This window comes from Pholis gunnellus, assembly GCF_910591455.1.
Source record: "Pholis gunnellus genome assembly, chromosome: 8".
In the NCBI taxonomy this organism is placed as follows: domain Eukaryota; kingdom Metazoa; phylum Chordata; class Actinopteri; order Perciformes; family Pholidae; genus Pholis; species Pholis gunnellus.
Window position 1 is genome coordinate 14,866,798 of NC_136534.1, and position 14,256 is coordinate 14,881,053.

Genomic DNA, 14,256 nt, shown 5'->3' on the forward strand with positions numbered 1-14,256 from the left:
TATAGGATTTTGGCATCAGTGTGATTAGGTATTTTCCATACTGTACAATATATGATCACATATTGCCCACCCCTACTTCCAAATAAAGGCAAAATGCATGAAAATAATAATCAGCCATTTGAAAAACTCATTTTACTTGAAAATGTAAAACTTACAGCAAAATATTGATGTTTCATTACCAATGCACATCAATAAACCACGTACACAGAATGTACTATTACATATTAATATGGAATGCTGCAATGACACAAGGCAGGACTCACAAGGGGAAATGAAGACCTGACTGAAAACATTACTTTACTCCCCGCAGCGATGAAAGTAGCCGTCTCTTAACAACACAGATGTGACAGTAAAGTCCCAGTAAACCGAGGAAAGCCCTCGGCAGTCTCCTGTTTTTATCGGTCACATCTTGGATTCAGTCCGAGTCTCCCTCTTCCAAACCTACTGCTCCCACCACTCCGGCCAACTCGTCCTCGCTGCCTCGTAGACGATCCCCTGGACACACAAACACTCACGGTCAATTTATTTATTCACCGAATTCTCCGATCACTAGTTACATTCATGTGTAATTGCTGCGTATTGGCCATAGCTCTGGTTAAAGTCTTCAGGTTGAGTGCACCAGTGACTTCCTGTAACCAAACATTCCCGTTGTCCCATCAACAGACAGCACACTCTGCTGTTACTCCCAACACAGAGCAAATTTAACAATGTTTTTTTTTTTTTACAATAACAGTAAATTCAGCCCACTGCCATGTTTTAATTTACATCAAAATGTAGCTGTAATGCCGTCTGTGTTTGCACACTGACTGCTGTTTATGTTAAGATGCAACTAGAAACATACTAATTGGGTTATTGTGAGTACACATAACATGGCTACCTGCACATTCAAATGAGGGGAAACCTTTACATTTAGGAATCGCACCATTAATGCTTCAAGGCTCTGTGGAATCTGGACACTGCAAAGCAAATTGCCTAATAATTCACACGTAGCTCAGACATGCTTGTCTCTGTGGTTTCAGGAAAAGTTGGTGATAAAACTCAAAAAACGCGAAACCGGAAATACTAACGGATGAGCTCGGCGATCGCTCTCTGTGTTCTCCTCTCCAACTTCTCCAGTTTCTTTGCAACGTCACGCTTTAGATCCCTAGATTCAGAATCACAATAAAAAGACAATGTCAGAAACAGATTATCTTTAGTCATACCAAGGTTTTATGTGCCATACAGGTTGTTAAATCATTTTCAAAAAGATCTTACCAGTCTGGTTTTCTCGGGGCGAGGTTGGCCAAATCCTGAGGAAAGAAAACAGCCGAATAACGCAACTACAACCACTATGCTGCTTCAACCAAACACATGAATACAGAAAGGGGTACTCACCACTTCTTCAATGATGGGCTCTGGATTAGCTGCCTCCAACTGGTCTTTTACTTTATCCTCCACTGCAAACAAAGAATATTCATCATCATTCATAAAGGATGTGTGAGATTAGCAGCAGGAGTCCGAGCAGCTCGCCATGTGCTATGACCTTCCTAGAGGCAATGTGACATTTACAAAAGCTTGTCTGTGATTGAAGAGTTCTCACCTGATGCAGGTTTTGCTTTGGGCACCTGCCTCTCCTTCAGCTCTTCATCCGATGGAGTGTAATTCCTCAGCTTCAGCTCTCTGAGGACAGAAATCGAGACGCATTATCAGTCAGCAACGCGCTCTCTTTCTTTCTCGCCGCACTAATGTGACCGTCCAGGAGGTGGCAGTGTAGACAAATGTATTTTGTCCAGAGATTAAGGAGCATAAAAGAGCATCTGCAAACCCTTCACAGCTGCACACATGTCTAGAGGAGGCCGGGTATAATGTCCCTCTTTATTCCTACGAGCACGTCTGATCAACGCGTTACACCTGCTCCTGAGGACAGACTTGCGGAGAGCAGCAAACAGCTGAGGAATGCTGTCCTTGATGTTAAATTACGCAGTCTTTCATCACATCTCTGCAGAGGAATTCTTGGCAAGACTCGCCGACATCCCTGCAGATTATACACATGTACGTCCAGAGGCAGAGGTAAACTATTGTCCGACCAAGAGAGCTATCAGCTGCTCTGAGCTTAACATGGATTTGTGATGAGGCTCGAGGGAACACTCTTGATACGTTCGTCAAACCTTTGCTGCCAACAGACAGACTGATGCCTTGTAAGGTATGGGCAGGAATGCTAGTCATGTTCTGCCTTTGGGCGACTGAGGACCACTCTTCCTACATCTCTTCCTGCGCCTCCTGAATCTCTCCGAAAGAGGAATACGTCTTTCTGTCATCTCATCCTTAAATTCTCCTACTGAAGTCACAATTAATGAAATAATAAAATGTGGGAAGTTATTACATGTATTTAAAGTCAAACAAAATATGAATATGATATAAACTGAGTCTATACAACTGTAATACAATGAGTTAATTAAACAGAAGGAACGTGCATCAATTGTTGTCAAACAAGGCCTGAAAATATAAATTTTGTCAACCTAAGCTCCACAGCCACAGCATTAAAGTCCAGACGCGCTGACAGCGAGTTTATTAGCTTAAAGCAGCCAGAAGGCATCCATCCAGGACTAACTACAGGCTGTCATTCATCAGCCTCCAATAGAGCATAATGTGATCAAATAAAACAGAAATAAATAAAGTTGACACAAATTCTATCAACACATTTAAAGAGTTCTTCTTCCAGGGAGCATGAGTGTGCCCAGAACAGTCTTAGCTATTATTTACTATTGCTTCATTGCAATTAAGCTGCATTATTCAATATATGGCACGAGTGCAAAGGCCAGAGAATCACCACAATCAACAAGTTTCCTCTTCTGAAAACATTTGGCCTCAAGATGGTGCTGGATGAAAGAGCAAATACATCAAATAGACAACGGTCCTCTTGAGAGCAAGTTGTTGTGCAAACATAATGATAATTCATTCGATTTTAACATTTTGTGTGGAAATTGTGTCACGAAACGGAAGGTCAAGGGGTCACCAACCATAACATTAATACACATAATTTGAGGACTGTAAGTTTAATGGACACTCTGGCCTATTTGTTAGGATTCCTTATCACGGATAAGTAAGCTGTCAAAATTAATCTTTGACCTGATGGCGACCACTATTGTCCAACACTGAAAAATGTTACAAAACTACTGGATACACAGACTGTACGAGAACACGTTCTGCCTGCTAAGTTCGACATAACTCCTTTTTTTCTTAGCCGTGTCTTAGCTTGATGTGTCCAAACCTTTAAAGTGTGTTTACACATTTCCACTTCAAGCACACTGTGGCATTAAAGAGAGCCGGTGATGAATTCAGAGCACAGACCCAAGTGTGGCTCTCTCACCATGTTTACAGTGAACTGTGGCTGAACAGTGGGTGCAGTAGTGTTCAAACGTTTACACCAATATCAAGCACCAGAGCACAAAAACAATCAGCCTTTTATATTTACACATGCGCCACAGAGATTGTTAAAGCTAGCGTGTAATTATTCATATCGATATTTTAGAGGCTTTTGAACTTCCTTGAATGTAATTTGCCATTTCCAAGAATTTAAAATCGACTTGCCTATCGGGCTACCTTAAAATAAAAAAACAGCAGCCCTGACAACACCTAACAAGACGGAACAGGAAAAGCTGCCCGGTACCCATTGGTGCCTTTTGTGGGATAGGCTTGCAGGAATGTATGATAACACTCAGGAAGCTGAAGAACTCTCCGGCCAAGTTCTACTGTCTCCTTGTGGATCGTTCACTTCAGTCACAATAACTGTAGCTGTTGATCGTTGTGTGCTTTCATGCCTGGGTTTGGCAATTGGATCTGCTATGAAATATTAATACAAGATACATTACAGTCACACTCTGCTAACAACGTGCATCTTGATTTAGCAAAGCATTGATTAATAAAAACAGAGCACATTCAACAGGGAACTTTTCACTTCCCTGACAAATGTCAAAATCAAGCATTTCAAGTCGGCAGCTATTTTTATGCTCATAAAGAGATCTATCCTGTTGGACTGGAGGAAATACAGCGGCACTCCTTCAGTGCAGTCATTAAAAATATAAACAATGGAAAGAAAGGTCCTGTAGGACAGGAAAGATGGCTGCTGCTCCTTCAAACCGGCTTACACACAGAGTTGAGTAAGCGGCAGGATATTTGAGCAGCTGATAGCAGGAAGCTGTGATCCAGCCCAGTGTACACACTGCACTGAGACATGCAATACAGTGTTACAAGAAGATGGTGATCAGATAAAAGGGCAGATAAATGGTCTGATGGAGTGCTGCCATATCAGTTTCACTTCCGTTTGTGCAGCTTTAAAAAAAAAAAAATTCAGCTGAAGGGGCGAGCAAGCGAACAACAAAAAACAGCCATTTGTGTGTGTGGTGAACCAACCTGTGCCTTTCTTCTGGAGCCTCCTCCAGTGAAGCCTTTTTGTTCTCTGGCTCCCCGTCGTCCTGATCTTGCCCCTGTTAAAATCATGCCATCGTTAAAATAACCACACATAAATAACGGGCAAATAACTGATGACATAGGCTTGCAGGAATGCAGAAAAAATGATATCGACCCCAAGTGAAAACAAAGGAGATTGAACCCCTCCCGTCCTCCATTTTCCTGAAGAGGCTTCCTGTCCACCTGCTAGAACAATTCAGGGGACTGACTCATTCTTGAAGTGTAGTGCAAAAGGAAAACAACCCCCAGCTTCAGGAATGTCAACAGTCCTTTATCAGACATTGCTAGTCAAGTCCAGTATGCCCCGGCCAAACTCAAGCTCAGTGAAACACACTCCGGTCTAACTGCAGAAACAGTGACTTCCACACGGTTTCCTGTTGCAAGAAGAATTCATATCCAGAACTGAACGACCGCCACAGCGGAGGCACAGAATAACTGTGTAATGTTGAGTTTGATTCCTACTTTAAAGCATTGTCCCCACAGATAAACAGTTTTTCACCTTTTGTGCAACTGAGTTTTCTCCGTACTTTATTCTAATTCTCTTTTAAAGAAGTTAAAGTTCAGTCTTCCGACTAAGGTTGCCCCATCTTTCACCACACGTGTATTTACAGCCACCGTGTCCAGTTTATAACTGTGGCACAGGGGAGCCGTTCTCAATGGTTAGGCAAGTATGGAAAGCTGTTAAAAACAGCTTGATTTAATGAAACACCTTTATGAAAGAAGTTGAAAAAGAGACGTTATATTCTCCAGAAACTACCTTGCAGTGGAAATTCCCTGACACCTTCAGACTTTCTCTGATTATAATGACTTATTCCCCAATGTCCCCATCTGAAAAATATTTCTCTGTGTTCCATTATATACACCAAGACCTTAACAGCCCTATATGTATGATGCATTCCATAAAAACTGTGCTTTTGTCCTTAAATACTTAAAAGACACTTTCCCTTTTATTAAAATGATTCCTATCACTTCAAGGAAGCAGATCTCATTCCACATACAGAGTGTCAGTGCTCTCTTCCCTGCAGCTACCTTCTATCCTTCACCTCTGCTTGTCAACAAGATATTGAGGTCCATCTATTACATGAATTGCTGAACATCAACCAAAATACAAGGAAATACATCTGCTACTTCAGCTCTGGTTTCACCCGTCTGTAGAGAAGCATACGATTTAATATATCAAATACCATGAAGTGCATTGGTGAGAGAATCATTTTATGAGATGTAGCTATGATATTAAATCATCGCTAGAGACGCGAGTAGAGCTTCAATCACTTTGTTATTGTCTCTCTGAGAAAATATACAAACTTAGTTAGCTTCGGAAATTAGCTGCACAGGCAAACCAGACCTACAACTGCAAACGCACCGTAATAATTACATATTGAAGTTAAATACATTACATTTGAAATAAATATACAAACCTACATCCTCTAACAGGAAGACAAAAAAGCCAAGAACCAAAGTTACGATTGATTTGCTAACTACATACATGTGCTAACGTTGTTAGCTACAAGCTAAGTCGGCTAACGCTACCTCACCAACACAGCGGTCTATGATCTATAACATGTTGCATTTATCAGAAACCAGACATCAGCAGACAAGACACTTACGTGAAGTTGTTTATCTCTTAGTGCTTTCAGCCTCTCCTTTCTCTTCAGGGCCTGGTCCTGCAGTGACCCAACATTTCGCTCCATGTTTATCTTTACCGCTAACGCTACACACGCCGCTCAATGCTCTCTGAAATCCATTAACGGTCCTGACTGAGGATGTAAACGACCGTCGAGCACATCGATTGCAGTGGACCACTGCCTATTCGTGTGATATTGTTTTGTTTTGTTGACAAAATCTCTTCAAAATCGATTAATTATTAAAAAATAGATTACATTGGATACAAACAGACCAATTATGTTTGGATCTAGATAGATAGATAGATAGATAGATAGATAGATAGATAGATAGATAGATAGATAGATAGATAGATAGATCTGCAAGGGGAAATTTGTTCGCTACAGCAGCAAAAAATATACTGAAGCAATCAAAGTAACAGAGTAAAAAATAAAAATATTAAGTATAAAAATGCACAATATATACAATAGAAATAGCTGAGTAAAACATATTAAATATAAAAAATGCACAGTATATACAATAAAATATAATATTATTAAATAAACTAACTAAACTAGTGCAAAGATTAACCAACAGCAAACAAACAACAGTGTTATGGTCTATGTTGGATGTATTGGCACAAGGAACAGGCCTACTATCCTACTTGAATTGATTTAACTTTCAGCAGCTTATATGTTATTTTGAATATTATTTAAACATACATGTGGACTATCAGCAGACCTATAGATTATAATACATAGGATAGACTGGCACACTGTGCCCCCTGTTGATGGTCACACTGTCAGGTCCTGTTTAGGTATGTAGGCCATCTCCATGGTAATACAGCTGCCTTCACTGTATCCATCCTTCTAATGACCGAGTGTGTGACAACACAAACCTGATTGTGTTAAAGGTCCTAACAAAGTTTACCATCATAACACTAATAAATCAACACCTTACCCATGTGTATTCTTACATGCTAGTAATTCATCAAGAGACAAATTAACTCCCGTTATAGATTACATAGTCTACTATAGCAGAAAAAGATGTCTATACTTTAAAGTCAGAACAACAGACACACCACGTGTCTTGCATTTCTCTGGTTTGTTACAATTTAAACTGATAAGGTGGTTTACATATAAAAATATATGCTGAAAATATAATGCTTTGTTCGACTAAGAGATGAATCCCTCGACTGCACACAATAAACCTGACTCCTCTTTCAAGTGTCTGTTATTTCAATCAACTTCGTTTAGTCAGTATATATGTCTTATATCATAATAGTTTTTTTGGGTAATCGAAGTTTCTCTAGTATAGCTTTCAGATAAATGGGTGAGCTGTTGCCAGACCATGCATGTTTACAGCATATGGAATGAGGCCAAACAACATTCAAATACTTCTTACTTACAAATTCTAAGTTAATGCATTTCCAAACAAAATTCAGGGAGTGGGGGACATCCTTCAAAATGAGCACTTTTAATTATTTTAACACTATGATCCTATATTTTACTTTCATTATCGATCAACCGTACCAATGTAGGCCTCTCAGTGTTTACAGGATCATTGATTAACAGTCTGGAATGCAATACAACTGTGCAATAATTATTTATTACAGCGCCAGAAGATATCACGAGTAGTCGAATTGCAGTTTTGTGTGTGTGTGTTTTAATGTTATCAGTACTCAGTGTGGCTTGCTGAATGTTTCTTGTTTAATGCTGGACTTAAACTTCCCTTCAGTTCGTTAGAGGAGTCCTGCAGGAGGCTGTCACTGTGTGTTTACGTGTGTGTGTGTCTTTAAGAATACCAGCCTACCTGTGAGCATGATCTACAGTCAACTCTTCCCTGTATGTCTTGTTACAGAGACACTAGTTGACGATAATGAGCTGCTGCTCATCCCACAGGACTGTCTATCTCTGCTGACTGAATCCACATGGGCAGCACAGTCATCTCTTGGTCTTGAGCTGGTGGCATCGGTCGCTTCCGTAGGAAACTCTCTCCAATAGGAATCATTTAGCTACAAAGCTCGCTGTAAATGCGGACATGGGTGTTCCTCCAGACATGCATTTCCACGCAATTTTGTTCCTGGTTTGATCATTTCGACAGCGATCGCACCGTTGCCCCACTCTCACACCGTCATGTTTTGCTTTTTTATGCCACTCTGATAACTTTGCGTGACAGAAAGCACTTTTGCGTGGATTATTGCGCCTGCATTTTGCAGGAATGGTTCCCTGGAGCGTGCCGCGTCCTCCTGCATTTAGGAAACAACTTCAAACAGCCCCAGCTTTGACCAAGCTCACCCGTTTCATGATTTAACAAAAACAAAAGGGAGATATGAGCAACCACAAGAGCGGCGGGATGGCATCGAAGGAAAGGCTGTATGAGCTGTGGATGTTATATTACACAAAGGTGAGTGTGGAAGACCTGACGGTGACACCTGTTGCAGCCAGCAGGTCCTCTGCCTAAAGTTTGTAACATGACCCGATAAAACGCATGACCGTAGTGTGTGTGTGTGTGTGTGTGTGTGTGTGTGTGTGTGGGTGTGTGTGTGTAACGTTACTTCAGCCATGTCTCTGTCGTTTGTTGTAAACGGTTACACGAGGAAGTCGCTTCTGTTTGTACAGCAGCTCTTATTTTACCGAGTGGTTGGGCTACTAGAGCTATTGTAGCATATCATCAGTGACACTTAGTCATTTAAGTCACTGAAAGCAGTAGCACAAGCAATGATGGTGGGCTATTTGAAGCAGATTGGCCCAATTCATGAAGTGTGTTTAATTCTGTAGCCTACCTGCGATGCAGGTGTCACTGAGGCTACTTCCGGTTCCTGAGCATGTCACATGTAAACCATAATGGTTATATTGTTCAGGAACCAACTGAAACGAAACGTATGTTTTTGACTGGGTGCCAGCAGCACAATGCCTATTACTCTATAGGCCTACCAATATTAAATACACATCTAACATGCATAACAAAAACGAAATTGAAATGAAAACTATTTTGGCAATATCTGAAAAGGAGTGTCAAATTGTTTTATGTTATATTTAGGTCTCAGATGTTGCCCTCTGTGGGTGTGACTGCACCTCATTCCATTGGCTGTGCAACATCTGAGTAATAACCATGAAACAAATTCATAGTTAAAGTATATTGCACATGCTTTCATGTCATTTGTCCTCTTGAAGGACAAAGTCAGTTTGGCAGTGAATAAATTAAGGATTACTATTTAATGTGTTTGCAATCTGCTCCCATGCCTGAGGACAGAGAAAACAAGATTATTTCCAAGATTGCATGCACTGTATCTTCACTGTGGGGCATAACGACTGATCTCTTGCTATCACAGTGGAGCTAAGGGGCAGTTTTTTTGACAAGAATAATGTCTAGTCCCAGACTAGGATCTTTTTCCTTACACATCTCTATCGGATGTTGCTTTAATTAAGGCTTAATTTCAGTCTAGTAAAATGAAATGCTGTCAACAGGACAGAAGTCAAAGCTGGAATAACTACTCTAAATGCATCAGTGACACACCTCTAAATGCATCTACTATTAAAGAGGTCATTTGGTGTCTTTCTGATCCGCCCTGTTACTTCTCCTCTGGAAACAAAAGCAAGTTAAAAGTTAAGAGCTGTCACACACAAACCATGAGAGACAGTCATAGGTGTGTGCATGTGTGCCTTTGAATCTGACTGTGACAAGCTGTCTAGCATCTCTATTTGCAAGATCACTTCCTTATTTAGCTGCTTCTTGGCTCTCAATTAGTTATCATTAGTTGCCCTGAAGGCTAAAGGAACAAAGTTTACAATATGTTCTTTACACATTTCCCACCAGTGAATGGCACGTAGACACACGTAGACACGTTCTTGTGGATTTTGCATGTTTGCAAATGACCTGCCCTTATTGACAAACTGCGACGAAAGATGGCGGAGGCTAGGGATTTAACTGAGCCTGGCAGTATTTAACGCCACCACCTTATGTGACTCAGAGGAACACAATAGGCTGCAGAAAGGCAGCAGAACCACTTCAGAGAACAATCGCAATCTACATTATGTTTTTGTTGTCGGCCTGTTTGTCAAGTTGACACATCCCATCTCACACATCAAGGACAGTTTTGACCTTTGCAAATGAGCCAAAGTGGTCAAGAGACCTTAGCTCTGTTTAATTAATAGGCTTTTTGTTGGTGTTGCAAACAAGCATTTTCTTATAGTGGCAATGACCTGACACTGTTTGAGGGACAACAGACACACCCTGGCGGCTGTAAATATCTCAGTGTTGTACGTCTCTGTTGATAACAGGTTTTCCTCAGATGTCTTCATATATTGGTTTCAGACTTCTTTCATGTTTTTCCCGGCATTCATCAGCCTCTGTATCCTGGCAGCATCTTCATTCAAGTAGTAAACTCATTAGAAAAATTAGATGACGGGAGTTAAAGAATATAATACAGCTGCAATGAATCCTAACAGTTAATTCCAACATGTTTGAGTACATTCAGTATCTCAGCCATTGCTCTGTATTTGCAATAAAAAGCCAAACGTGCCCAGGCTTGTCGGTGATAAAGGAGCTCTGCTTCCTCCAATTGTGCAAGAAATCACACACCCCTTGCAAGATTTTTAGATCAGCTGAGATGCAAGAGTGAAAAGTCATTGTGATATAGAAGCATCTTTTTACTTCAGTATTTCCAACATTTTCTGCAAACATTACCAAACAAACAGGCAGGCAATGAGGTACATTTATAGTTTTCTGGATAAGAGCTTCTGTTATTGATCAGAGTTGTTATAGTCGAGACAACACTGTATGGATACATTATATCACCGTCGACATCATTTATCTTAGACCTAAATCTATCAAAAACAATTTTTTATTGACAATGTAAATATACAATGTTAACTCATTAAATGCTTCGTATTTATCAGATTTTTGCAGTTTTAAGTGTGGTGAGAGCGATGCTCAGTGCACATCAAGACTCCCATACAATGACACCTTACTGGCACAATCTCAGAGCTCCATTTCTCATATCTGAGAATTCTACTCATAAATGCTCGTTCCTGACGGGTATGGACATACCCAGAAGAGTGTGATCATCACTGAGGGAGTAACTTAACTTGTCAGATCGTGTTGAAGACAACCAGAGGGTATTGTTTTTGGATAAATACTGTCAGAGTATAGTTTGACAACTTTGTGGAGGAAAATTCATTTAATAGGTTATTTAGTTTACCCCTGTGGCCAATTTAATGACATGGTAGGTTACAAGAGCCCAAAGTTATGTCTTCCTGTTGTTTGCTTTGTCCCAAAACTGCTAAAATACCCAATTGTATTCAATTTACATTCCTAAATAACTGACAAAAACAAACGTTGTATTTTACCTGAGTGAATGACAAATTGTTCAACTAGTTGAATCAACGAATCAACTCAGCTGTTGGTGGTTGCGGGAGACTGCATTTCAATGAAGTCTCATTTCTTGAAAAAGCTGGTAGAAGGTTTCATGTTTTTGCATGTGTCAGAGAATCATGTGTCAACATGCAACATTTAGGAAGAGCTGAGACAATTTGTTGATTAATAAATTAGTCGTTTTACAGAAAATGTATCAATTGTTAAGTAGGCAGGATATATGACTCTGTGATGCAGTGAGAAAGCCTTTATGTTTAATAAGCTCTGGCTAGAGATAAGTGACCCAAGACACACCGAGGTAAAGTACAGACCCTTTAGACGTCATTATTCTGGATGAAAGTGAGTAATGAAGCAGCTTGTTCGAGTTGATACAGTAAGATGTACGGCTGGTACAGAAATAGTGTGTTATTATCCTGTGATTATTAGCTTGAGAGACTGTTAGAGGGACTAATTGAAGCCTGTAGCGGTAGAGATGGACCACAGTAACAACCCGACTGTCCCCCATCCACACAGCTGTGAAATCACCTCCTCTGCTCGCTATGAAGAGAAGTCACATTTCCTGGCTTTTGTCATGCTGTCAGTCACCATGCTGTTTATTTGTCCTAGTTCCTGATCACATGTGATTCACATCCATACGAGAGATGCAACAACAACAGCCACCCCTGCAGCTCCCTTTGACCATCCTGTGAGCCTTGTAATTGAATTCCCTTGTGTGCCGCGATCTCCCCTGTTTACCAACAGAAGGGCCAACCAGGAAAATCAAAGTGCTCTTTGCTTTCCCTTGTGCAGGAAGCCGGAGCGAAGCAGAATGCCAAGCAGCAGAGAGCGGCACAGCTGCTTGGCCATGTGCAGAGAAAACAGAGATAAATGGCACAGTTTATAGGGGTCGGTAGCTCATGGTTGGTTTGTGACATCAGTTCTAATTGCGTCTTTATTGAACAAATCCTTGAGCTAGTTGCTCTGGGCAATGATTAGGGAAAGAAGTTAATACGACTGAGAGCAACGAGCGTGTATTTCTTCTGAGGTGTAGATCAATTTTGTAAGGGAGGATTTTTAGGTCAAGGGCGCAGACATGAAGAAGGGCTCCAACTGGTTTTACTTCTCATTAGCAAACCAGATTCACTTCCTTTCTGTGATCCAATCTTTTCATTATTATTATACGTTTGAAATCCAGCTGTGCCAGTCGCACCATGCAGCTTGAGTGTACCTCTACAAAGAAAAAAGCTACTTTTATCCACAGGGAACAGAAAAAATGATACTTCCTTTTTACGTGGAACTAGAAAGCAAATCTAACTTGCTACATTTATTTATACTAAGTGTAAAAACGTAGGGAACATCTCCCACTGTCGGAGGCTGTCCTGCCCACCCTCAGCAGGCTGGTTGGCAGGCTCGTTAGCTTGATTAAGCTCACCTGGGCTTTCTAGGCTCTCTTTCCCTTTTTATAGCTACACCTTCAACACTGCCACAGCACATATGCCACCCAGCCATGCACTGCTTTCATTTGCTGACATTGCTGACCTCCACACTCCGTTGTGTGAGTTAACCATAGTTTAATAAATTGTGTTTGATTTTAGGTATAACCCCATATTCTCAGAGCCATTTTGTGACAACGAACACCTGTAAAAGTATTCAAAAGCGCGTAGTTCTCGCTAGAGTAGGTGTCACCAGGACCACATTTTGTCACAATGACACATATGCACAGAATCACAACGTGAAAACAATTCCTGCCACACGCAGATACGGCTGAGGAAGGCTGTCGTCATAGCACACAGTTTGTGAACTCGTAACTTCCAAACTGTGTCACTTAATTGACCCTTATTATTGTGTGCTCTTGTACATTGTGATTTCCAGTAGGCAGAATTAGAATTAATGACATATCATCAACGGCGCTGGACGATTAAGAGTCCTTAAAAATACTAGTTATTGCATGATGAGTAATGTTAGGGAGGATTCAGTCATTCAGCTACAGAATCTTTTTATTGTAAAGTAAAACAAAGCTGAAGGAGTGTTGCAAGTATGTCCTTGCCTCTCCTAGTCAAGTCTCCCTTACCTGATTGTCCAGATGTTGAAGGCAGAAAACAATAGGTTGTTTGGTTAGGTTTCCTGTTTTCACAGAGAAAGTACATGCAGAGATTTTATTCAGTATGTCTATGTTTTATGTCATTTTGTTATTTTTACAATAGCTGGCTAATCAGATTTTGAATTTAAAGCGTTTGATGATGTGGTAAAGGCAATTGGACTGATTTTTCTCCAACTAGAAATGCAGTATTCTGTAAATGATGACATGCACTGCTTCAACTTGTCACATTTCACTGGCTCAGTCAGTGACAACTATTCCAACTGAGAGAGCTGAATTTCAGTGTTTCTCCTGCAACATCTTTTTGCTGTGTCAAATTTAGAAAGCGTAAACGCAGTTCCAGCGCTTAGTTGTTGCTGTGGGAAGTTTTTTTTTTTTTTTTTTTAGGGGCCTTCTTCATATCTGCTCACAACTATAGTAAAAGCAAAAGAGGAAGGGGTTTGATGAGGAGGCTGTGAATGAAGGAAATAAGCTACGGTTAGAGTGACATGTCATTTCCTGGTTGCTCGTTTGACGTTTGGAAGACCAGAAAAGAGCGAGTCTGACGGAGCGGTGTGTGCAGCTTCTGAGCTGCTGGTTGGAGACGACACTGAAGGCTCATCTGAGACTGGGTTCCACAAGAACCTGGCACCCTGCTCAGCCACATACAATGAGAGATGGACTGGCTCATAACTCAGTGCCAGTTGGTAATGTACATTTGACATTAATGCAGCATTAGAAACTAGTTCAGGGTCAACTGCATTAGATTTCCA

The 14,256-nt window shown here is 40.7% G+C and overlaps 2 protein-coding genes across 3 annotated transcripts in view; one reads left to right on the plus strand and one right to left on the minus strand.

The window, feature by feature from the left end:
* ccdc12 (coiled-coil domain containing 12) lies at nt 1–6,193 on the minus strand. Its single transcript, XM_079164190.1, has 7 exons — nt 6,057–6,193; nt 4,393–4,466; nt 1,580–1,659; nt 1,375–1,436; nt 1,255–1,289; nt 1,068–1,144; nt 1–495 (listed from the first exon to the last, which is right to left on the minus strand). Exons 1-7 carry the CDS (start codon nt 6,138–6,140, stop codon nt 416–418), a joined length of 492 nt encoding a protein of 163 aa, XP_079020316.1. The 5' UTR covers nt 6,141–6,193; the 3' UTR covers nt 1–415.
* Nucleotides 6,194–7,927: 1,734 nt separating this feature from the next.
* nbeal2 (neurobeachin-like 2) overlaps nt 7,928–14,256 on the plus strand; it is a 31,251-nt gene continuing 24,922 nt past the window's right edge. For both annotated transcript variants that reach the window (XM_079164704.1, XM_079164705.1), the window contains exon 1: nt 7,928–8,457. In XM_079164704.1, coding sequence (XP_079020830.1) covers nt 8,383–8,457 — 75 coding nt within the window. In that variant the 5' untranslated portion in view covers nt 7,928–8,382. The remainder of the gene's footprint in view (nt 8,458–14,256) is intronic.

Excerpts from the sequence above, each read along its gene's own strand:
- ccdc12 (XM_079164190.1), bottom strand. The coding sequence starts at position 6,140 with ATGGAGCGAAATGTTGGGTCACTGCAGGACCAGGCCCTGAAGAGAAAG. Across the intron at positions 1,437-1,579 it reads CAAAGCAAAACCTGCATCAG|TGGAGGATAAAGTAAAAGAC; the intron begins GTGAGAACTCTT and ends CTTTGTTTGCAG. Across the intron at positions 496-1,067 it reads AGCGATCGCCGAGCTCATCC|GGGATCGTCTACGAGGCAGC; the intron begins GTTAGTATTTCC and ends TTGTGTGTCCAG.